The sequence below is a fragment of the Accipiter gentilis genome, chromosome 13 (genome assembly GCF_929443795.1).
Source record: "Accipiter gentilis chromosome 13, bAccGen1.1, whole genome shotgun sequence".
NCBI classification, from domain to species: domain Eukaryota; kingdom Metazoa; phylum Chordata; class Aves; order Accipitriformes; family Accipitridae; genus Astur; species Astur gentilis.
In genome coordinates this window covers 5,273,011-5,296,915 of record NC_064892.1, presented here as the reverse complement: position 1 = coordinate 5,296,915, position 23,905 = coordinate 5,273,011, and the positions used below count along the sequence as shown (strand labels likewise).

The following is a 23,905-nucleotide window of genomic DNA, read 5'->3' as shown; positions in this document are numbered from 1 at the left end:
TTCCATCATGTCAGAAGGAGAGATTTGAGAGATCCATCATGCAGAAGTGAGAAGTATTCACAGAATCTAAACTGCCATTTTGGGCAGAGGGATGTTATGCCTTATGGTGCACCTGCAGTGCTGCTTCTCCTCGCCATCTCCTGACTGCAAGCTGGACCTTTTTTTTGGTGTTTATGATTTTTCCCCTCTCCCTTTTTTTGTGTAACAAGTGTTTGCTATAAACCAGCGCTAGAAGTTTGCAACTGTCTCATTTATTTATGCATCTTGTGTCTCAAACATTTTTCTGTGAAAATTTTCTTTGCCAAGAGTCTATAGCTGTATCTCACCCACATGGCTGTATTTTGTGTTTATTTTCTTTCTAGCTTATTATTCAGTAGCAAAAAAAATTTACATATTTGTCTGCAACAAAAATAAAACTAGACAGCTGATAAGAGTAATGATATCAAAGCGGCAAGATTGAGAATGCAGGAGGCTAAGTATTGTATGTCTTATTGATGCTGTGCCTGTGAGCAGTTTCCATGGGGGATATCTGATTCCAAGAGGCCCTTGTATTATGTATACAAGCTTATGTCAGTGTTACAGACTGTTATTTATATGAAATCATAATATGACAGCAAATAGATTTCTGTTAAATTAACATGTATGTTACAGAATGAAATTTATATTTGAAACATACTATTTAAAAATACCTTAAAAGCATTGTAGAAAGTGTAAAAAGTGAGAGGATGCTTTGATACTGCAAATGATGCAGTAAAGTGAGTGTGTGAAGTAGGAAGATGGACTGATTAAAGGAAAAGAGTTGAAATACAAAGCATTAGACATATCAGAAGTGCTAATGCAGACAGAATACAGCATGGTGTAATGCATTTGCAAGATAAGAAAAAAGGGAGCATCAGTGGAAATCAATCTTTGGCTAAAACACAAGAGAAGATTTTAAAGAAGAGTTATCTGTGAGGCTGACAATATTCCAAATATGTCAAAATATAACTCCTTCTCATTCTAGAGGGACCGCTACTAGAAAGGCATTTAAGGTGGAAAAGGAGGGCTAAGGAGAAAAGCAAAAGCTGTTGAGTACAAGGTCACAGAGAACAAATTCAGAAGTAACTTGAAAGCCAGGATGACAATTTTGATAATGGATTTGCAGCTGACAAATGCAGAGAACATTATAGAAATCATGTAGAGGTGAAATAAGACTCTTCTGTACTCTTGGCTCTGAAGAAAGCCCTACAGAAGTTGGTTTAAGTGCATCCGGGTACAAGGATGTACAGGGTATGAACTGCATTTTAAAGAATCGAAGCCTGTGTTATTTGAGGTGTTGCAAACATAGGTGGGTTTATGGCTTCATAAGAAAGAAGAGAAACTTGCCTTTGATTTGAGTGAGGGTTAAAAATGGACCCTAAAGATTTGTGATGCTGGGGTGAGTAAAACTGGAGTTAGGGAGCTGTTTCTGAGACGGGGACAAAAGGGACATTTTACAAAGGAGAATTCTCAAAGGTTCTGTAGTATTTCTCCTGTCTCGAGGAATGATTCAGAGCAGATGGGATGAGGTGGAAATCAGACAGTCTTCAGTTATCAATTCTTTTCCACCTCTGACCTCCAAAGTATAAGAAGTCATCGTATGGCTGCAAGCAATTGGGATTGAAAGGTTACTGCTCTGTCATTCAGAGATGCTTTGGTGCTCATCTTCCCTGCCTACAAAAGGTTATTGCTCCCACTCCGCGTTTGCAGGTACATCTGATCCCAGGCAAACTTGTCAGAAATCACCCACAGTGTTTTAAACGTTATCTGAAACCTTTCTTTTTTCCAAACCAGCTTGTTTTGGACAGAACTGGATTAAGGGTTCATTTACATGGCAGAACTGAGGTGAGGATGAGGCAAGGATCTGAGGGTCTTGGGTCTGTGGTATCCCAGGTCAACTGCGCAACAACATGTCTGACTGCAACCTGGATTTAATTTGAGGGTGCTGCATTTTAACTTCACTGACATTATTAAGGTAGCAGCCTTTGTTGTAGCGATGTTGCTATTATTCCAGCAGGTTTGCAGGTAGAAGCTGCTGTGCTGTTCAGTGAAAAAGCTAACAGCAAAATTTTCAGAGGCATTCCAAGAATAGCAGGCAACAAGATAGTAATCTGGCACCCACACGTAGATTGCCTGCCCACCCCCACCAAAAAAAAGAAATTTCAGTGAATGGGCTGCAAAATGGAAGGTGGGTGTGACATACTGTTGCACACCCGGTATTGAATAACTGCAGCAGATGGGAACAACTTTGAGGAGGAGGGAGACAGAATGTGTCTCAAACTGCTGCAAAATTAGAGGAAGACAAATGTTTCATAACCCCATGAGGTAGAATACATGCCTGCATTCAAACAAGCAAACAAAACCATCTTTCAGATTTTCCCACAAAGACTACAGTGTGGGGCATGGGCCTGGGAAGGAAGCTTGTGCTTGGCTGTTCCAGGGAAAGGCACCTGAGTACCATGATGCGTGTGAGAGAGGGATGAATTCCACTGAATTAGCGCTGTCCTTCCTCTCACCCCTGCCCTTACCCTGCGCACAAGTCAAGGCAGCACTGTGATGCCTTCATTTGTGCAGTTGACATCCAACAGATGCTTACTTGGTTGTGGTGGTTGGGAGGAATCCTTGGGCTTCTTTTCACCTATCTGGTGCTAACACAGAGAAGTGAGGAATGTGTGGAAGATAACAGTGGGAATCTGAGTCATAAAACCATGACACAGCTTGCAAGAAACTGTGTTTGTTTCTCTGCCCGCTTCCCAGCTGTCTGCACCTTTTGGATTGCCTGAATAATTCAGATTTAATATAATGTTTTAATAGACTTTTCTTAAAATTCTCCATAGCTGAGATTGGGGATTTTGATGAAACCATAGATCGTGAACACTTAGCGAAGAACAAGTATATACCTCAGCAAGAAGCACTAGAAGACAAAATCATGGAATTTCACCGAAGCCACATGTAAGCCCTTTTTGTTCTTGTTCTTGGCTTTCTTTTCATTTAGAGTAGTTCTAACCGTAAATACATGCTAGATCATAAGTACAAAGAGATTTGGACCTCCGAGTTTCTCAGTTTCTCAGAGGTTACTTCTCAAAAAACATTCAAGCCTATGAATTTCCTGAAGGTTACTCCTGCCTTTCTCCCGTCATCATAACAAGATGTTTAAAGAGCGATTGATTTTGATATTCATTCAAGCATGCTGTTATTTTACAGTCTATTTCATACAAAATGCCTCACTGCTGATTTTGTGCATGCAGGTATGATTGCAAATTATGACTGATCAGTCAGGCACTTCTGACAGCAGTCTTTCTGATTTCAAGGACATTGATGTTGCCTCTTCACCTTTCCATGCTGTGTTTAGAGATGGGTAAAGAAGGGGTTTATTGATAGTATTAGGAAAAGCACAAAGTGCTTGCAGATTTAGGGATTTGGGGGAGTAGGATTCAAGATGATCATGCAAATTGCTATCCTAAGACCTGAAGAAAAGACTAGTAGTAAGAAGTTGGTTAAAAGAATTATGAATAAAGCATAGGAAGGTATTTTTTGCTGTCAAGAACACTTCAAGACTTGAACAGTTTCATTTTGAGTTACACTGAATTAGATATGAGTGGTAGGGAGTTCTATAACAGTAATAATCAAAACTTTTGCATAATTTCATCATGATTAATTTAGTGCTTATGGGTTCCCATACATTTATGTTAAGGTTTTCATGTCTTCTGTTTTACTTCATTTTGGTATTGCATTCACTTTTACAGTGAACAACATCCTTACACACTTCTATTTATTTATTTATTTATTTTTTAGGAATACAGCATGTTTTTGCAATAGAAAATACAAAGAGAGGTAGTGAATTCTGTTAAAGTTAATGGTTCAAAATGTAGCTGTATCGGGTGTCTCGGAGTTGGAGCAATCAAAATTTCTAATAGACTGTAAAATCTGTGGATTCTTTGGTATTGGTTTAGACTAAGATAAAGTTGTTGTTCTCTCTGATAAAAATCTGGGGACATAGAAAAACCATACAGATATTATACCTCTGGCAGGTTTCAGTCTCTTTGATGAAGTGTCTCTTTGTTCACTAGAGGACCTGTTGATCTCTATTAAAAGGTGTGAAGAATTTGTGTGTCTTCTCTGTTTTCTTTCTCAAGGGGACAGACACCAGCAGAGTCTGACTTCCAGCTTTTGGAGATTGCCCGTCGGCTGGAGATGTATGGAATACGCTTGCATCCAGCCAAGGACAGGGAAGGGACAAAAATCAACCTGGCTGTCGCCAACACAGGCATTCTGGTGTTTCAGGTTAGAGCTGCTCAGGGCATGACTTTGTACTTTATAAAGCAGAGAGATCTCTTACAGCAATAAGAATTCAGGACCTCAGCCATGTCTAAACGATTTTTGTTGGGAAAATTCAGGAACTTCCAAATTTTTTCTACAGTGACCTTAAACCATTTATAGCTGTATTAGGTCCTTCACTTCCAGGGACTCTTACCTTATTTGCATGCACAGGGTAGAACTCCATCTGCAGCCACAATGTGCTGTTCAGGATGCAAACTGATCCACAGCTCACAATTTTTAAGTTGGTCATGCTGACACCTCTTACATACAGGAGCAGGTAGGTCTTGCAGGAGTGGTGCATACTAAATGGGTATGAAGCAGGGACAAATAAAATAACAGACAACTGGAGTACATGGAGAAGGAGGTAGCCATCAACTAAATGGGTTGCTAGTAAAACACCCAAATTGAAGCACAGGTTGAAACATGAGAAAACCAGGATCTTGTTAGAAATGCTCATAACTCAAATAATTTTATGTTCAGACCCTTTCCCTGCTACCCCACAATTTTTTCATCAGCTGAAGTAATTAGCTGCAAAGCCTTATAAATTAAGACTGTCTTACAGCTGAAAGTATGTGTCCACACAAAACAGCATGAACCTCACTGAGTCCCAGCAGACAGCTGGGATCCTTCTGTAAAGATATAGCTGCGAGTTGAAGGCCCAATGCCTGATTTGTAAAGCTCTAAAACTCAGTCGTCTCTTCTTGTCCTGATGTGTTTGGGACTTACAAAACAATTTTGGGGTTGGTTTTTGGGGGGTTTTTTTTGGAACTTTCAGAAAAGCTTGGAAATTTTGCTGGATCAAGCCTGAAGACTGAATGCTGAAAAGGAAGTCAGGTTCTGACCTGCTGGAGTCTGCTTTGAATTGGCATCTGGCAGTAGGCTTAGGGCTTCCTTCAAGCACTTCACAGGGCAAGAGCCTTAAGTTCATCCTTTTATTTTGGATATAACTGATAGAAATTGAAATATGAAGACCTCATTAGAATGACCTCAAGGAAAAGAAGGGTTCACTCACAAATGGCACTAGCAGTAGTCAGGCTTATTTTAAAGCATGCCATTTATTTAGAAATCAGTGTCAGTGCTGCTGAATATTCTAAGGGAGATTAATTATGTGATGCTTAGACAGCAGGTTGACTTAGCAGACATCATCACACTGTCATTACTCCTACATCCGTCTGGTGACGACGCCCAAAACAACATGGATTTCTGCATTTAACAATCCTGTACTAGCTCTCTGAAACTTCCGTACTGTGCTGTAGGCACGTTTGTATTGAAATCTTTACTGAACAAACTGCTGTAATGGATATTTTAAAATAATATCTCTAATACCGTCTAACAAAGGTTAAGAACGAGACTTCTGGGATGTAGGGGCTAATGATGCAGTGCCTGGGCATTGTAGTATTTTGAAGATAATTTCTCTCAGTCTAGCTGTTTGCTTCTGGTTTTTGGTTGCTGGTTTTTGGGGGAAAAGCATTTTTTGACTCTTCAGAGACAAGTAAGTTATTCAGATTCCTTTTACTTCTGTTGCTCCCCATGAAAGGTCAAAATACTCCCAGTATTTTGTATTTCCAGTACAAAACTTTCAGTTGCCCCCCACCCCCTCAGTTAAGTAACATTTAAAGGGGTGTTTATTTTGCGCTGTAGACAAAGAGGAAGGAAATCTACCCCATCAAAGTGAGGTGACATGTCATGTGTCTGGATTCCCTCAGTTCCCTGTAGGTGGTAGAAAGAGAAGGAGGCATCTCTGGGACTTGACTTAGTCCTCTGAAAATCTGAGTCTGCGTAGTGGAACAAGATAACATCATCTGGGCAAAAGCTGGGCCGCCCTGTTTTGTGCTGTGATACTGGGTCAGATGGCTTTCACAGCAACTCAGTATACCTAGTCCTATAAATATGCAAGAGTTTAACCATAAGAACCTGCCTTCAGTCACAGCACCAGATGTTTATGGTTTGCATTATCAGAGGATCAATCATAAGAAATATTATAATTTCAAGTGAAGTGAATAGATGATTAATTTATGACAAGCTTTCTTTAGTGGTCTACATTTTTCCATTCAGATCTGGAATGCTTAAACTCTGCTGGCTTTTTTCTCTGTAGGGTCACACCAAGATCAATGCCTTCAACTGGGCTAAGGTTCGAAAGCTGAGCTTCAAGAGGAAACGTTTTCTGATCAAGCTGCGGCCTGATGTGAATGTAAGTGCTTGTCAGGAACTGAAGTTGACAAAAGGTTATTTGGTAAATTTCTACTGACAGGTCAGACATATGTTTTTATCACCTCAATAAGATTTTGGGGTTTTATAACCTCAGTAAAATTTTTGGTTTTGCTATGTTAATTGCTTATGTTCACTGTTGGTACTGCACGCATCAACCTGGCATCTCAGATGAGCAGTCCTAGCAAAGGAAATGTAAGCTGAATGTCACAGAGTCATCTTCTGGTTGCGACTCTGGTACTATATCATCAATTCTTAAGTTATAGCATGTAAACCACCTCTTCTCATTAATGTTAAGACCACTTTATTTCTGTGATATTTGCCAGTGAAAGGAAGTTTGAGCAATAGGTCTGATACTGCCAAGCAGACCAGCGATATCTCAAAGTGAGAAGGATATGGGCTGTTAAGCCTGAACGCCAATGAGTTGGGGAAAAAGCTCTTTTTTTTGTAGCATAGCACCTGCTTTGTCAATGCATCTCTGTAATATATCTTGCTTGCTTGCTTACATTGCAAATGCTATCTCAATTTTCAGAGTTCATTCCAGGACACCCTGGAATTCCTTATGGCCAGTCGAGATTTTTGCAAGTCTTTCTGGAAGATCTGTGTAGAGCATCATGCCTTTTTCAGGCTTTTTGAGGAACCTAAACCAAAGCCCAAACCCGTTCTTTTTTCTAGAGGTTCATCATTTAGGTTCAGGTAAGACCTTCATTCTTCTTTCCACCTTTGTCAACTCCCCATTTCAAAATCACATCCATAATGATCTAGAATTAAACCTATTATTTTCGGTTCCCTTTTTTGCACTGTAGCTTGCTCCTTTATATTTTCCATTGCATGTTCTCAGCCACAACAGTGCAAAGAACATAGTATGCAAAAAGCCTGCATTTATTTTGTAGTAGCTGTTGCAAAGTAGCTTTCTGGAAGTAAGATATAAAGTATATAGGTTCCACCTGGCTTCACATAAGAAAATCCGCCTGTGTCCTAAGCAACACTAGCTAGCAACTTTTTGGCATTCTTTGGTTCCTCTGCTTCTAGGATCAGATCTCTCCTATGTATTAGAGTAGAGATTTGTATTTTCATTGCATGTCCCTGTGGTAAACACATCTCTATGCAGTTAAAAGCAATGGCTTGTCTTTATGCTGAGACCTTTATGCTTGCAAAGAATTTATGTGAGATGACCACTGATGCTAAGGCTATGTCTACCTGCATTATTGTGAGCGCTGTAGAAAAGTTTTTAATGGTTGGGTTTTTGGGTTTTTTCTTACACTGGCAGAAGCCTCATTGTAGATAATTGTATTGTGTATGCCAGGGGGGAAATCTTTTTATTCATACAGTTTATTTTGTTTGCGAAGGTGATATAAGCTGAACAGCCAGAAACCCTCTTTGCTGAGATAAACTGTACACTCTAGTTGCCTTGCGCAAGAACATAGTAAATACGGCCATTCTAACTCTCTTCCCACTTTGTTTCCTGCCTGCAAAGTAAATTAAGTAAAATGGAAGGATCTATGTTAGGGTAAACAAGCTGTAACTTAAGTTTCTGCCTGAGTAAATAGACTGTAGGTGCATTCAACTCTACCTCCTGGTTTGGAGAGCAAGTTCTGGCTACATCCTCCACTCACTGTGGTGTGTGTTACATATATTCAGTAATTTTTTCCAGGCCTTGTGGTACTTATGTTGAAAACCTCTAATGAATGGGAAGGATTTGATTCTCTATTGAGCATTCTTGAGGTGTGGGTTTCCGGTTCCCTTTGGAGTTTATAACTGTGCACAATAGGAAGTGCTAGGCTTTCTCACTACTTTTTCACAGCCTGTAGCAGAAGGGGAGAAAGGGATTTCCAGCCTAAATCTCTGCAGAAAATGTATATATGCTTATATATATACTAAACACAGTTGACGTGTTTAGTAGTAGCAGCTGAGTCATGAAATAGATTTCAGCAGTTTTCGTCTTGGTTCCAGGCTTTACTGATACCAGGTAAGGCTGGCATTTGACTTGAAAGGATTCAAGAATGTTTTTAGTTCATGAGAGGAAAACTTAACCCCTGCTTCGCTTTCTGTTGTGGTGACTTCCCAGTAACGTAGTACCCTGTAAAGGGCACACAACTGAATTTAAGCAGTTCTGAAAAGGCATCAAAAAGTAGCTCCATAGCAAAAAAAAGAGGCAACTAACATGCAAAATGATAAAAAACTGTGTGTATCTGACCGGCAGCTCCACTTTCTTATGATTCTACGTGAGTTTCTGTTAATAGTGACAAATACTTTTGTGGTAGCTGTGACTTCATATGCAGGCCGCATACATGTCTATGATGACCAGGTGGTATATTGCATTAAATGTTTTAACTGTGGTTTTCTTCCAGTGGTCGGACTCAGAAGCAAGTTCTTGACTATGTTAAAGAAGGAGGGCACAAAAAAGTGCAGTTTGAAAGGTGAGAGGAAGTAAAGGAACTATCCCAATATGTTTTAATCAAATTCTTTCCAGTTAGTTATATTCTAAGATCTTGGCACCAGTCCACGTAAAAAAATTCCTTCTTCGCTGGTTTGACAGTTTATCACTTGTATAGTATCACCTTGGTCCTGAATGTTTTGACGGAAGTTGGCACAACCTATAGTTTATTTAAAATCAATGGTCTTCAATCTGTTTTGCAGCAGTGACTGTTCTGCCATCACAGGTAACTTCCTCCCATATTGATTTGCACCCTCTTTGGTGGGTTGTGGTTAACATGTGAACAGACATATTCATCTTAGAATAAAACTAAAGTAACAGGAACAGGTACAGCCAACCTCAAGGGAGAGGTCTCCAGGGAAAGCTTACAACTTGCTAGAGCCAGTTCTGTCTGAACTCATCTTGCTCATGGTGAGCTGAAAGTAATGGCCAAAATTCCATGAAGACCATGACAACACTTCATTGCTTATGTCTCATGTTCTGGTGATAAACCATTTTTGCTTCAGTACCTCTCCCTTTTCTTACAATGGTATGTTTGCAACGCATAGCACATTTAAATTTTACAGAATGGAAGAATGTTAATCTGATTTGGAGCAAACCTTTATGAAAGCTACCATTCAAAGGTTTTGTTTTAAAGAAGGCATGTCTCTTGATTCCTATTTGTAGAAAAAACTGAAATGGCTTCTTACTGCAATTTTCCTTTTATCTCCAGGAAACACAGCAAGATTCATTCCATCAGGAGTCTGACTGCACAGCCTTCAGAACAGCATACAGAGGTGCCAAAACAAGTCAGTGATGTTGGTGAAACCCTGGATCATGCCTTTTAAATACTTCTTGTTAGATTACCCTCCACTGATTGCTGTTTTGAAACTCTAGGAGCATAGTTTTCTGCTCACTTTCTGTTTAACTGGGAGCTGAGGAGCCCTGGGTGTCATAAGTTTTAGGTTCTGCAAGTAGAACAAGTTCATTTCCACTGTGGAACAGCATTGCTTCCAGACAACCAGACAAATACAAATAGTGAGTTTGTCTGAGCTGTACTTAATGAGCATCTGAAAAATCGCAATCCACAGTGTTACTGCTGGTCCCTAGGTTGTAGCTGGTTATTGCATCTGGGAAAAGTTTCTCTTCCTTCACTGGGGAGTCTTGATTGCCCATGGCAAGCTGTTTTATTGTATTAACCAGGGAGGAGAAGAATTATTTCCTCAGAAAAATTATAGCTCTGAAATTTCAAGCCATTATCTCTGTAGATACCTAATGGATTTGTCTTATGTTAGTAGCTGTTACATATTAGGTGTTTGCAAATCCAATAGCCCAATAGTGGTGAGGTTGCAGCAGCTGCATGTTCCCAGGTCCAGCTAGTGGTAAGGCTGAGCATGTATTCACTATGGGCATCCACATGTACAATATATATACATGTATACACACAGCCAGCCACACAGGTAAACACAGAGAACAGCACTCCCACAAGACAGTGCCAGTGGCTGTTCCACTCCTTGGCTGATCAGGGTGAAAGTTCATTAGTGGAAAATAGGTAAACGATATGGATTCCTCTTGCAGCTGGTTTTAGACACTCAGTTTATCCAGTAGTGGGCCCCTGGATCCCCAGGTCTCCCAGTGGCTGGTACCTGGGCATACAAACCCCCAAGGCTCACAGCCCCACTCCAATTGCTGGTACTCAGATCTGCAGACACACACGCTATGGATTCCTCCAGTAATTCATCTTTGACTCTCAGTCTAGCCAGTAACTGACACTGGGATCCTCTGGTTCCTGGTTACCTCACACAGACACACATGCAAAGGTGTCTCTCCAATACCTGGTGCAGATGCAGGACATTGCCAGTAATTGACCCCCAGGCTTCATGGTCTTTTCAGTGTCTGGCCTGACTCATGGCTGCTCCAGTACTTGGCTTCCAACTCTCTTATCCTGCTCATCAACTAGTCCAGTTTAATGTTTGCTAGCAGTTACATGTTGACCTACCCACCTAACCAATATGCACGTGCTCTGGTTTCTCCAGTTGCTGGCATCCCATACAAACCCAGACCATGGGCTGATGGCTCTCCTGGGACAGCCCCCAGAGGAGCCGGGTCAAGGAGCTTCATTTTCCTGACTAGGTTACTGAGGTTCCTCCACCCTGTTTCCGTGTGCTCATCCGTGTTTGTGGAGGCGAACCTTTAATCACATAACCTTATGTTAGGTAGAGCTTAAATGGCAGGAGCAAGCTACTAGATTAGTGTTTTTAAGAGTGCTACCCGAACCTTCACCTCCCTCGCATTGCTTCCTTTTGATATTCACAAGCTCTCTCATTTCTGCAACCCTAAGAACTTGGGGAGAATTCTGTTATAAATGCAGCCCATTTCAAATATCTTTTAGCATTTTAATATCGCTAAGACAAGCTCAGGCAGATGCAGCATGGCTACTGGGCAGATTCGACATATTTATGTGTGCAGAAAAGCCAGCCCATGAACTAGTGGCAGGTATGCTCCAGGGATTGAATGTGGGGTGCTCAAAAGCCCACACATGGCTTTTTTAGTGTGTATAAGTAGGCTGTGCAGAATGTGTCTCGTGTTTATCTTTTCCTCCAGATTCTCAGGGTAGTGCGAACAGGTTGATGTTCTTAGAGTGTTGATGGCTGCCTTAGGCCATGGAAGCACCTCAAATACCCCTTTTTACATATCACCACATTCTGTCTGCCTTTTCTTCCCTTGCTTAGCTTATGTATTTTTCTCTTCTTCAAGATCAGAGACTTCTGGTTTTTTAATTCTAATTGATTTTGAATCTTGGGTTGCCTCTTCTGCTTTCAAGAGATTCCTATATAGCTGCAGATGCAGTGCAAAATTCTGGTGCATAATTACACATAGCCTTTTCCCTCTGGCTCCCTTCCCTCCCAAACCTCTCCCTCCCACCCCTCCCTCTCCCTTTGTTTCCCCCTTGCCTTCCCTCTTTTATCTTTCCAGAGCTCTAGCTTTGCCTATGGAGATGACAATGATGCTGCAGCAGTGCCGAGCTGCCGGCAAGGAAAGGAATTGAAAGCTTCAACAGAAGACACTGGACAGCACAAGAGCCCTTCCTTGAAGAAGAGCCCAAAGGAAGGCAGAAAGGTGGATGGAGCAGTGGTGTCAACAGTGGAGGAAGAAGAGGAGGCTGCTAAGGACAGGATGCAGCAGAACAGACCTCAATCACAGCAACCAAGCACAGGTCCAGCTTCCAGGGCTGCTCATGGCAGCAGCACCTCCATTCCTTTCATTGACTGCAGTGATGTAGATAGCGAGTATGATCTCCTCAGAGGACAAATAACCCGGTCATATTCCCAAACAAATGACAATTATGAGGGTGATTTGACCAGTGGTGCCTATATTCACTACAGAGATGAAAATCGCAATAGAACTAGATATAGGGATTCCTCGGCCTCTATAAAATCTTCCCAGTATCTCTCTGAAGAGTACCTTGATGATAACCCAGCTAATCTCTCCTTCTATACTGGGGGAAGCCCCAGGATGCCAAGGCACAGCTCACTGGTTGATGAAATGTTTAGAGGGGCAGGGAGCCGTAGTCCACTGGCCACTCCATTGCCTCCCAGTAGCAAAGGCTCAAGCCCTAACATGAGCCTGAGCCGAACTGGCTCTCAGGGTTATGTCTCAGAAAATGGGCATGACTGCAGGGTGAGGACTGGGGAGGAGGATAACCACGCCAGTAGCTGCCATGAGTATTGCAGATATTCTCCAGGTTCTCAACGGCCTCGTGCACAGAAAATGCCAAATCTCTGCAATAAATCAGTTACAGATCCATTTATCCTAAGCCAGCTATCCTCAACGCCTGGGCAGGAATATAGATCAGAGAGGTATTGTAAAGGAGGTGGAGTGACTAAGATGTCTTCTCCAGAAGGCAAAATGATGGCCAACGGTATGCCAGCTGGGGCACAGTCAAAGCAGAGCCCAGTCGTGCAGTCGCTGCATTCCAGTGGCGTGATGGATCACATGGCTGCAGTCCAGATGATGGAGGGCTCCACCAGCAGTGGGACAGAATCTAGCGATTCCGACTCAGAAATCATTAACCCCTTCACTCACCCCCTGGTGTTTGGAAACCCCATTGTGCTGAGTTCCTCTCCCATGCCTAGAAATAAGTACTCCTTTGGAAGCCTTCAGCTTGATGAGGAGGTAGAGGAGGATGTGTCTGTTGGCCTCAGTGATGAGGATGTTGTGCAGGTCTTCAGCTGCTAGGGACCGGGGCGTATGAGACCAGGGGATACTGTGACCGCTCATCAGAGCGGTTGCATCTTCTGGGGCTTGTAAAGGGTGGCTGGTAATAATTTCAGCGCATGGGCTATTTCAGATGTTACCGTTGTACTGATTAGCCAGAGGGAAAGGATGCTAGAAATACAATAACAAGGAGAAGTTTCAGTGAAGCTTAACAGTAATGCATCTCCTCTGAAAGGCAGGAGGAGAGGAAAGTTGTTACTGATCTAGGTACCTTTGTCAGACTTTATACACTCACCTATTCTTTGTATGAAGTCATTTTTTAGGTATATATTGTAGCTTCTTTGACACTTGACTAGTTATTTTGACAAAACAAACAAAAACAAAACTAAGTAGGTATGTTGTGCTATTTTGTACATCTACTACAATTTTTTTTTTCCTCTCCCATATAAGGAGAGCAACTTATGAGTGCCTCAACAGAGTTAGGGGAAAAAAGTTAAACTTACAGCCAAATGCAAGACTTGTTGAAATCTTGAAATATGCTGGAAAATCTTTTCATAGCAAGAATGTGTTTGGTCTACTCATCTTCAGAACCCATTTTATAATCTTAACTGATGAACTGAGGTTGCAAATTAGGCATGTATACAGGAACAATTACAGTATTGGCTTTTTCTTCAGTGGGTTCAACAGGCTGATTTGGTGATGGAGATTTTGAAACTCCAAACTCTTTCTTGGGCAAGAAAGAGAACTAGGTGAAAGATATAATTCAAGTGAAAAAACTTAGACTGAAACAGCTCTAATGAAGAGCGGTACTACTATTACTTGCAAGGCAATCCTTTCTATGCTTTAACAGTGTGGTATAAGGATTAATTGCAAGAGATTTTTTCCCCTTATTCTTTCAGTGGAATTATTACAGAGACATCAAAGATATGTTGTGGGTGATTTTTGCGGGGGGGGGTTGGGGTTGGAGATTGTGGCTCTTTAATTTTATTTTTTGCTTTGATCATGAAAAATCTTTATCTGTACAGGATCCAATTAGTCTGTCGTAGGCTATTTTTTCCCATAGTGCCACCTCATAAATTTTTCATCCCCTGACACAGAGAATGATGGGACTAACTGTAGTCCAGGCTGATTGTCTTCTGAACTGTACATAGAGTAGTGAGATTTTGGCACGTGTGCAGAAAGACAGAGAGACTAATTCTTTGTAAACTTCCTTTTCACAGGCTAAAAGTATTGAGAATTAAGGCTGTATCCTAATAAAATCTGGTTTTAGTTTCTCCAGGTTAACTAAGAAAATCCAGATGAAAGGTCTCCTGTATGTGAAGTGTCCTGCAGTTATTAGAGCTGAGAGACAAGATGTGCTCTTTAACACTGGCCTTAATTTTAACTTTTATATATTTTTCTTGTGGGAGAAGGGAACTAAATCTGAGGATTTTAAGTGATGAACAGCAGCACTGACTGAACTGCAGGTCACTTGCACTGATCTGCATCATGCAGTACATGTGTGCAGCAATGATGAATCCACCCACATAAGTACCGATGAACAAGTTACAGGACTTTGTAAATCTAGACAATATAAAATTTTCAAAATCGTTTTTACAAAAATAATAAAATAAGAAGTCTTTTTAATTTTTCTAATGCCTTGGTCTATGCACACTTTAACAGAGTTTAATCTGAGTGAAGGATATTTAAAAAGATACCTACAGTAGTTAGGCATGTCTTGTTATATACTTTACTTTTTGCAGTAAAATATATCTTTGTGTAAATATAAGTTTTCACCCACTCATCTCCTTTAGTGTGTTGGTTTTCTTAAAGATTAGATCCCTCATTTTTGAACAGGAATGATTTAAAACATCTCTTTAGACAGTGGTATTTTGGTGACAGGGAATGCTCTCATTTGTTCCTGTAGTTTAAAGCATGAACCTAGAAAGAGCGAGATTGATAATTAGGGAAAAGCTTGCTTGTATGTTATTCTAAAAGAAGGTGGTTTGTGTTTGGGATTTAGAATAGCTGTAAAATAATTGCCTTGAACTTCTCAATATTTAAGATGATATATAAGTAGTTGAAGCCTGCGTTAACAGATAGCATGAGCATGGGGAGCGGGTGCATGAGTCTCCTTTTGATTCTTTTGCTGCTTGTGCAGCGAAAGTACCAGTAGTTATATTATACAGTAAAGTAATAGCAATCTGGACAGATTAATTAATTGCTTTGTTAGCCAGTAAAATTAGAGTTCAAGTAATAGATTTTCAACAAAAGGATTTGCAGTCGTTTCTGCTACTTAAGAAAAGTGAGTAGATTTCATATTGTTTGGATTTAAGTGAATATAAAGTTTTATAAATGGTGTTTACTATTTTGCATCTTTTCAGATACTGTTTTCAGGCCCTATTTCTTCTCTTATATGCCTACAAAGATAATGGATTTATAATTTATAACAGACCTGCTGGTAGTTGGAGTTAGCCTAGTTGCTAATAACATATCTCAACAGCTTTTCTTTACCCTTTTGAATATTATCCTCAAAAATGAAATATGAGGATTTTTCTGCAGCTCTTTTCTGTCATCTGGCACTTTTTTTCAACTTCAAATGTTTAAGTGGTTGTTGTTTTAACACATGTGGAATTCTTCAAGTTTGAAGAAAGAAAGTTTGTAAATTACATAGGAAGTAACTTCATTTAGGATGAATCATTTTTGCAGCATTCTTACGCCACTGAAGTTCCATTTAATATCAGTAGACAAGCATTTAATTAAAAACAGTCTGTGGGCCAAATTCCTCCATCAGACATGTGGTTCATATCTGAGCGCTTGCCAAGAATGGTAAGTGAGAGAGCAGTTTTAAATTGGTGTTTTCACATAGGGTCAGGTCCCTTAGAATTCATCTGGGAGTTTGTTTCTGTGGGACAAATACAGAAAGATCTTCCTGGAAAGAACAGAAACCTTTGGGGCAAGACTGCGGAGGAGATAAGAGGGGGAATTCTCATTCTGGTTCACAACACACACACGGGAAGAGGAGCTGTCAGTTCAAGTTTGTCCTTGCAAGCGTTGATTAATCTGCATGCGCTGGTCAACAGCAGTGGTCTAAGCATACCTGTGTCTCAAGTCTAACAGAGGTAGTTATAGGCTAAGTAAAAAATTGGATTCTTCCACCGATTCCAGTAGATTTTTGGAGTGTGGCTGATGGTACTTTTGATTCACTGTTCTGAATTTTTTTATTCTCAATAATTAACTTCTAAATCCCATACTCATCATGTGCCCAGATATCCTTAGGCAATTGCTAGAAATGAGGGAGCTGAATCCCAGCAAGATTGAGCAGCTACATCTACTCTGAGTTGAGTAGTCCTGAGCCACCTATCTCCTGTCTTTCCAGAGGATGTGGAGGAAGCCTCTTGTTGGGCTGTCCAGATGGCTTATTGCTGTGCTGAGCCAGCTCTGTCCATATAGTTGGATGAATATGGAGACTAGCTGCAAAAGCTGTTTAGGGGTTTGTCCCAAAATAATGTGCAGAATGTAGTTAGCCTATGGATAAAAGGCACTCCTGATTCTTTCTTTGCAATTCCAAGTACTTGACCATGTTCAGTCATCTTCCTCAATGACAGTAGAAGAGTCACGTCAGACAATTTTGTCTCCAGCTCAGCAGCAGCTCGAACTTATGTCCTGTTGGGATCTTCTTCTGGAGTTGTTTTTCATGTCATATATCTAGTTTTCCTCAGTGACCTGGCATATAAAATTTGGGAATAAATTTGGCTAGATGAAGGAAACGTGGATAGTAGCAAGGAGCCAGGACCTACATAAGATATTGCAGGTACAGAGTTTTGAATAATTAATATCTGAATGGCCTAGACTGCACTGCTTTTGTTTTAAGTTCATATCCCCTAGCAAACATATTCCTTGTGCATGACAGAGGGGTGTTCTCTGAAGATGATTTGTGCCTAGTGCTGCTGTTGTCTCAAATCGGTCATAGCTCACAGGCCTGCCGAACAGGTACCATCCCATTAACCACTGTAGCGCATGCTAAATACAAATTATATCAAAGAAAAACTGGACGAGAAATTTCTGTAGCTGAAAAATGTCAACATGTAACGGAAAGTTTTTAGGTTTGCTGTATATGCATGTATGTTATGTGAGCTATATGGAACTATCATTTATAAAGTAGATGGATGAGCATTAATGAAAGAGTTGCACGTTAATAATTTGAAAAATTAAATCAGTCTACCAGTTTGCTTCAAGATTAAAGGGCATGCAAAATTAGAATTTTCTCGACAGAGCAGCATTGGCAATGCTGACTGTGGTCATTAGAACCCAGCAAAGGATGAAAAAACAATGGTTTGTAAATTAGTTCACTAAATGGGGCTAGTATTATTAGATCAGACTGCTTCAGGACCTGTATTTTCCCCCTTGAGTATTTGTAGGGCTGGTTTCTGTTTGCACAGATGTTTGTGGAGCGGCTCGTGTTAGTTGAAGCAGCTGTATTCCTTCTGAAGCAGTAGCATTCATGCCAGAAGTTCCTGTCTGGCCTCTCTAATCTGTACATGCAATTACTTGGTGGTGACCAGAGAAAGTCAAATGGAAAATGGGTTAGACAGATCTAAAACCTGTTTATAGCTCCTCCTTTTCTTCACTAAGAAGCAGACATGCTTTAAATTCTGTCATCTTCTGTCCCACGATAAATGCACATACATGCAGAGTCTCCATAATCAACTAGAAGTTTCTTGGGGGGGGGGGGGGGGGGGGGGGCTCCAGGGTTGGGAGGACAAAGGAAAAGAGAAGAATAGGAAATATCTTAAGCACACTGAAAATGTCTAGCCTTATTTATTTACAGTCCCCTTTGGCATAGTATGCTTTCTACTCTTTTCCTGAGAGTTTAAAGCCCCAGTAGTTTCTTAGGGTAGTCAGAGAGCAAGAATTGTGTTGATCAGTTGAACTGATGTCGCAGACTTGAACTTGAATCTTGAAAACCAGTGATTCACATCTCATCAGTATGATTTATATGCAATTAGCGTGAATTGTGGCTATTTCTGGAACAGTTCTTCAACAGAAGAAAGGATGTCTGACCTATAAATTCTGTCAAATACCATGTTTGTTTAACTAGTCTCATTTGTCATAATGAGGCATTAGACTGCTGTCAGAGGTGACTTTAGAGTGAAATTTTAATTGCTGCAATTTAATTTCTAATGATGAAAACCAAATTAACGATCCAAGTTTTTCCTGACTTCTGCACGTGTGTGAAGGAGTTCAGTGTCACTTACTTTGTGCACAAGGATGTGGACCACTGGAGAGCCACCTCATTCAGCAGTGTGGTTGTTACTGGCTGGAAATGGCAGCGAGCGTGAAGGAAAGACGTTCTGTGTTCAGGCATGTATAAAGTGAAGGAAGCCAAAGTCCCTTTTAGTCTTCCAATAATGCCGCTCTCTCTGAACGGTGTAGTTTCCTAAGGCAGCTTCTGTACATTTTAGCTCATCTCTTTCCTCTGCATTTAGGGGATCAATCCTCTACTCCGCACCAAATAAGAGAGACCCTAAATATATAAGGGAAATTGAATCTTCTGGAACAATTTTTAATATATACTCCTTTCTTTTGTTAGCTGCCGTCAGCCCTAAGTGGCAGGAGAACAGTCCTTTTGTCAGAAACCCAGCTGCTTGTTGGTGTCTCCTACTTGATATGAAGATGGTTTGGGGGTTTCTGATTGATTGTTAGTGGCTGATGCACAGTGTTAACATCAGGACGTCCCAAAGATTAGACTGATGTGTAACTTTTCTCAAACGTGGGTAGCAGCAGACTGGTTTCAGTCAAGCTACATTAAGGAAAAATTTTGCCCATTCTGTCAGGTTCTAGAAAGGAAGGAAACTTAAATCCTAGGAAATTAAAATTAATAAAATCTCTTTCTTCTTCTATTTCAGTAATTTCTATAGTTGCTGAAACATGCCTAGACAAGGGACATATTTACTTATTTATAAGGGAAATTATTCTTGTGCAACATGTGGATTGTGAACAAAGGCATATTCTACGTTCCTCCCTACGGTTAGGCTGTGTGGTGCCATTGATATTTTAAAATACAGAGCTTCTACTTAAAAATCAAAGGCATCATATGAATAAATAGCCTAGTTTGGGTGACATGTAGCAGTTCTTTAGAGTATTTTGTCTTCTGTTCTAGTTCTGTGGTCTATAAAGAGCGTGTAACATAAGCTTGTTTTATGTTGTTTGTTATTAAAAGCAGTGAGCACTTTTTTAAATGTTATGAGATCTGGAAAGCCCGTGTGCCTGGCTGAGCTGTGCATTCACAGGCATGTTTTTCACAAGTATGAGTGTAAATAATGGTGGTGATATTACAGTAAAGGGGGTAAAGACCTTAGGATCATAAATTTGCATGGCACGACGGTAAATAATTAGTTTGCTCTAGAATGATTAGAGTTTTAAGGTGTAATTTTTATTGATGTGTTTTTGTAAAGTTTTGGCCCCTGAGAACCATAAAAATCCACAGTTCCTACTGATAAAATTTAACTCTAAAGCCAGTAATGATAACAACTGTCACTGATTGAACATGGAAGGTTGAAGGAAAATGAATGCTTTCTGATTCAAGAGCTTTCAAGCTTGTTAAAATTAGATTAGATGCTTTCTTTAAAATGCTGCAAATCCTGTTTTGAGAAGAAAACAGGTTTTTGCCTTTGATGGTTTACAGCAAGATCAGAGGTAGGTGTCTGTTTAGTTCAGTGAATGTTAGAGCTCATGCCTGTTGCTTTTCCATGAGGCACTTAAAAACCTTTGATTAGTTGAATCCTTATTTTTCCCCTTTCCTGCTAAAAAACTCACCTGGACCCACTAACAAAAGTTCATAAGCTTGGCAGTGTTTCACCTATCCAGCCCTTTTCCTGATTTCTGTGTGTGCACATGCATAGATTTTTTTTTTTTTTTTAATAACTCTTGATAGTCAAAATTAATTTTTAAAATTGAAAATACTGGGGACTTCATTCTCATTTTTGTCATTTGTTTAATACTGTTTAAAGAGAAACATTTTTTCTTTCATTGTATGCACTGTTTTGTCAGCATGTACCTATCTGGGAGAAAAAGCCTTTTCAATGTTCTGTCTATCCTCAAGGCATGGTGTATCTTCTGTTCCTTGCATTGTTTGGAGCACTGTCTCAATGTCCTTTTACTGCAGAAATACCTATTTGTATTGGGAGTACCTAATTCCTCTTATTACAGTGATCCTGTCTCACAGAGCACTCCTCAATTCAGAATTGGAGAAAAACCCCACCAGGTTGTGAGTCTCAACTTGAGAAACCGCACCATGTTGAGGACCAGAGGAGTGAGGGAGGGGGGAAGAAAATCCATTTTCCAGGGCATTTGGGCTCCATTGAGCATGATCGGATTGCCCTTCATTTCCTAATGAAGACTGCACCCAACGATGAGCAAGTCTGTCTGCCGTAGCTTGTAAGCAGGATCACTGCAGTCTTGGGGAGATGTCTTGTTGAAATGGACAGTATCTGTGGCATAAGCTTACATGGAGGCTGAACATTTTCAATTCCATTGTAGCACTGTGTCATGTTGATTTAAAGACAAACAAAAGCAAACCAACCCTAACCCTGGGTACAGCAGGGAATCCTTCCAGAGGTTGCTCTATTTCTGTCTGGAAAGATCAAGGCTAGACAAAGGACTGATGCCCAGTGACCTTGTATTCTTCCCAGGCTGTAATGTTCTCTCTTTGTTCTTAAGATGTGAGTATACCCTGATGTAGGCCAACAGCAGTTACTGTCTGATTTCACACTCAACGCTGTCTAATACTGCAGTATACCAATAAAGCATGGACCTTTACCAGCTGGAGAGGTTGCTGGCTACTAAACCAACACCAAGCTTGATGAGACTATAAGCATGTCAAGCCATTTAACTGTGTATGCATGGAATTAATTTTTTTATTATTTTTTTTTTAGTTTTACCTGTATTGAAGGCTTTTACTCATTCTAACTGGTATTTTGCTGTAAAACTGTCACTGGTTTAATTGTTCTGTCCGTTTGCTGGCTGATGCTTTGTCCTAAATATGAGGAAACTGGTTCACTGAGAAGGTGCACCATTCTCCCAAATCACTGCCACTCCTGACGTGGGCATGCATTTTGAAGCTGTGAAGTCAAAGCAAACCTTTCTCCCTGTCATGTTCCCCTTCAAGTCCGGTAGAATTATTGGTTATGTGTGACATGGGATCTCTTCCCGAGTTGTTTTTTCTTCCTGTTCCTCCTCAAATTCTTTGGTACTGGATTCAGGGATGTTTGTACATAAATTTATGGCTGATAGATAACTACTTTTCAAGATCTTTAACAAACTGTATCCAGCACTCCAGCTTGTTTTGTTTAATGAGGAAGAGAAATGCAGCTTGGTGAACGGTTCCCCATCAAGCTTTTGTGGAAGTCAGTGGGATTTTGTTCTTGTATTGAGGGAGAGCAGAGCAGAAATCTCCATCCCGTAACTCAGTTCAGCAGCGTGGATGTGCCTGGCACAATAAGGGATGGGCACCCTTATTAAACTCTTCTCCAATCTAAGGTACTTAAGTCATTGGTGAAGTGCATATGAAAACTCCTGCCACTTCATCTGGTACTGTCTGTCCTGAGTCTTTCTCTGAAAAAAACTTTGAGGTAGGAGTTAGAGGTATGCAGCCACTGTGACCGTGGAAAATTAAGCTAGACCTAGCTGCGTGGCCACAGCAGCGGCAGCTCTGCTAGGTACTTTCTTAATAAAGAGTGCTCATAAGTGGTATGGGGGCAACAGCTTGGGTTTCATCTACCAGACTGGAGTTTAGAAAACGCTCATCTGTCCTTAAAGCAGAGTAACTGGGATCTGGGTGTCACGAGCTTCCCCTGACTGCAGAGCAGGCTGTGGACCAAGCCTAAGAGAGAATAAGCCCTGCAGCGTTCCAGGTACTGAGAACAGTGCTTTTCTGGCTCTTAATATGTTATAATTTCTAATAATAAACCTATAAACCTTGAGAACAATATAACCCTGAACAGTTGAGTTAGTGAGCACTGTAGCTGTACATGAGGTTTTCCAGCAGAATTTCAGTCACCTTCAGTAATGGTTGATGTTTCCTCTCAGTTTCCATAATTGAGTCGTTTTCAGTTGTTGGTACTCTACAGAGGAGGAACATACCCAGGAGCATCTTAACACCGCTGTACTTTCCCTCGCTGTTAAAACACAGTGCGTAGGGATGGAAACTGTTTCTTTTGAAGCAGATACACAACCCTAAATGGCCTGAGTTTGTTATTCAGCAGTTTCAGGAGAAAAGGAGTAGAGGAGGGCTATCTTCAGGATATACTGAGTCACATTTGTCTTCCTCACAAAGAGGGGAGCCCTCCCATGTTAGGTTAAAGTCTCTAACCAGGGATTTCAGATCATCTTATGCTGTCTGTGTAGTCAACAAGGAAAGAGGCAGCAGGCCGTTCAGCTCACCTAGGATTTGTATTGAGCTCTGGGAGGGGGATGGATCACGGCTGGCCAGAAAAGCGCAGAGCCCAGCCTACCCCTCTCTAGCTGGGGACCCACAGCTTGCCAGCACTCCCGCGCATTCCCACCGCCAAACTGCAGCAAGCAACTGTGATGTGTGTTTTGACAGAGGTATAGCTGTTAAGTATTTGATTTTAGCCACTGGCTTCATTTTACTTAGCACATGGAACACGTATGTTGGTGGGGAGTGATTTGAGACACGTGTAAGGCTGGGATGGTAACCCATAATTTCATGTCCTGTGGCCGTGTAAAATGCCATTGTCGTTTTGTAGATTTTTTTCAAGTTAGATTTCAATCAAGGTTTACTTCTTCTGTCACCTTCCCTACTGCAGCACCTTGCCCCAGTGTCTGGAGAGTAAACTGACTCAGTGGAACTAAGAACCACTCCAGATATTTTGGGCTAATCTGGCGTACCCTGGTAAAGTGCATTCTCTTTACTTGCCAGTCATCAACCAGTGTTTGTTTCTCTTCTTAAACCCAAACTCAGAAAAGAATTGAAGCACATGCTTAATTCTTACTCATTCCATTAAGGATATAATTTTAGTATGTGCTTCAGCAATCGTTATATAAACTTTTTTGTACTTGTCTCTCGGTTTGTGTGTATGTAGCTGGCTCCATTACATTTGAAAGACGGCCCAAGTCTGAATCTAAATAAAAATCTCTTCAAGTACGAGCAAAGATGATTCCATGTTACCAGCTGCAAAACTTTTAGGCCCCTAATGTGCTGTGCAGAACCACTTGATATCTGGCAACTGACATGCTAATAATTGCCTGTCAATCAATGAATCCTTTAGGGTAAAATGCGAGGAATTTCAGTACCTTGTAAATAAGATTGATCTTTTCCCTTCTGCTTCTGTTTATATTCTGCAGTACATAGTTGATGAGTAGAGCCTGTATGAATATACTCCTCTGTGGCAGGAGGTCAGATGAAATACTGACAAAAGACTATTTGGTTAATACAGGTTATTTGTTCCTCACCTCCATGAAAAAAGAGAAAGTCACTTTGCAGCATTGCCATGACACATGTCCTGATTGATTGGCGATGGGGGAGAGGAGACCTTCCATTTTCATTTCTTCATGACTTACTCATTCTGCTGTGAGTCAGTCAGTTTGTTTCCCACCTTTACCAGAACAACATCCAATGCGTTGATCTTTATGGCTATGTTGGTTGTAATTAGGCCCCAGAATGTGCTAACGTAACAGCATTTTGAGGCCCTTTTGTAATATAGCCGCTTTCTTATAGTAAGC

At 40.7% G+C, this 23,905-nt stretch overlaps 1 protein-coding gene across 7 annotated transcripts in view; it reads left to right on the top strand.

Moving 5' to 3' along the window:
• Nucleotides 1-23,905, top strand: part of FARP1 (FERM, ARH/RhoGEF and pleckstrin domain protein 1) — a 209,600-nt gene that overhangs the window by 150,823 nt on the left and 34,872 nt on the right. For 5 of the 7 annotated variants that reach the window (XM_049815836.1, XM_049815834.1, XM_049815831.1 and 2 more), the window contains exons 7-13: nucleotides 2,856-2,970; nucleotides 4,155-4,302; nucleotides 6,434-6,529; nucleotides 7,079-7,242; nucleotides 8,898-8,966; nucleotides 9,696-9,771; nucleotides 11,939-12,179. In XM_049815836.1, the coding sequence (XP_049671793.1) occupies nucleotides 2,856-2,970; nucleotides 4,155-4,302; nucleotides 6,434-6,529; nucleotides 7,079-7,242; nucleotides 8,898-8,966; nucleotides 9,696-9,771; nucleotides 11,939-12,179 (909 nt within the window). The remainder of the gene's footprint in view (nucleotides 1-2,855; nucleotides 2,971-4,154; nucleotides 4,303-6,433; nucleotides 6,530-7,078; nucleotides 7,243-8,897; nucleotides 8,967-9,695; nucleotides 9,772-11,938; nucleotides 12,180-23,905) is intronic. The other 2 variants (XM_049815833.1, XM_049815832.1) reach the window with 1 other exon arrangement.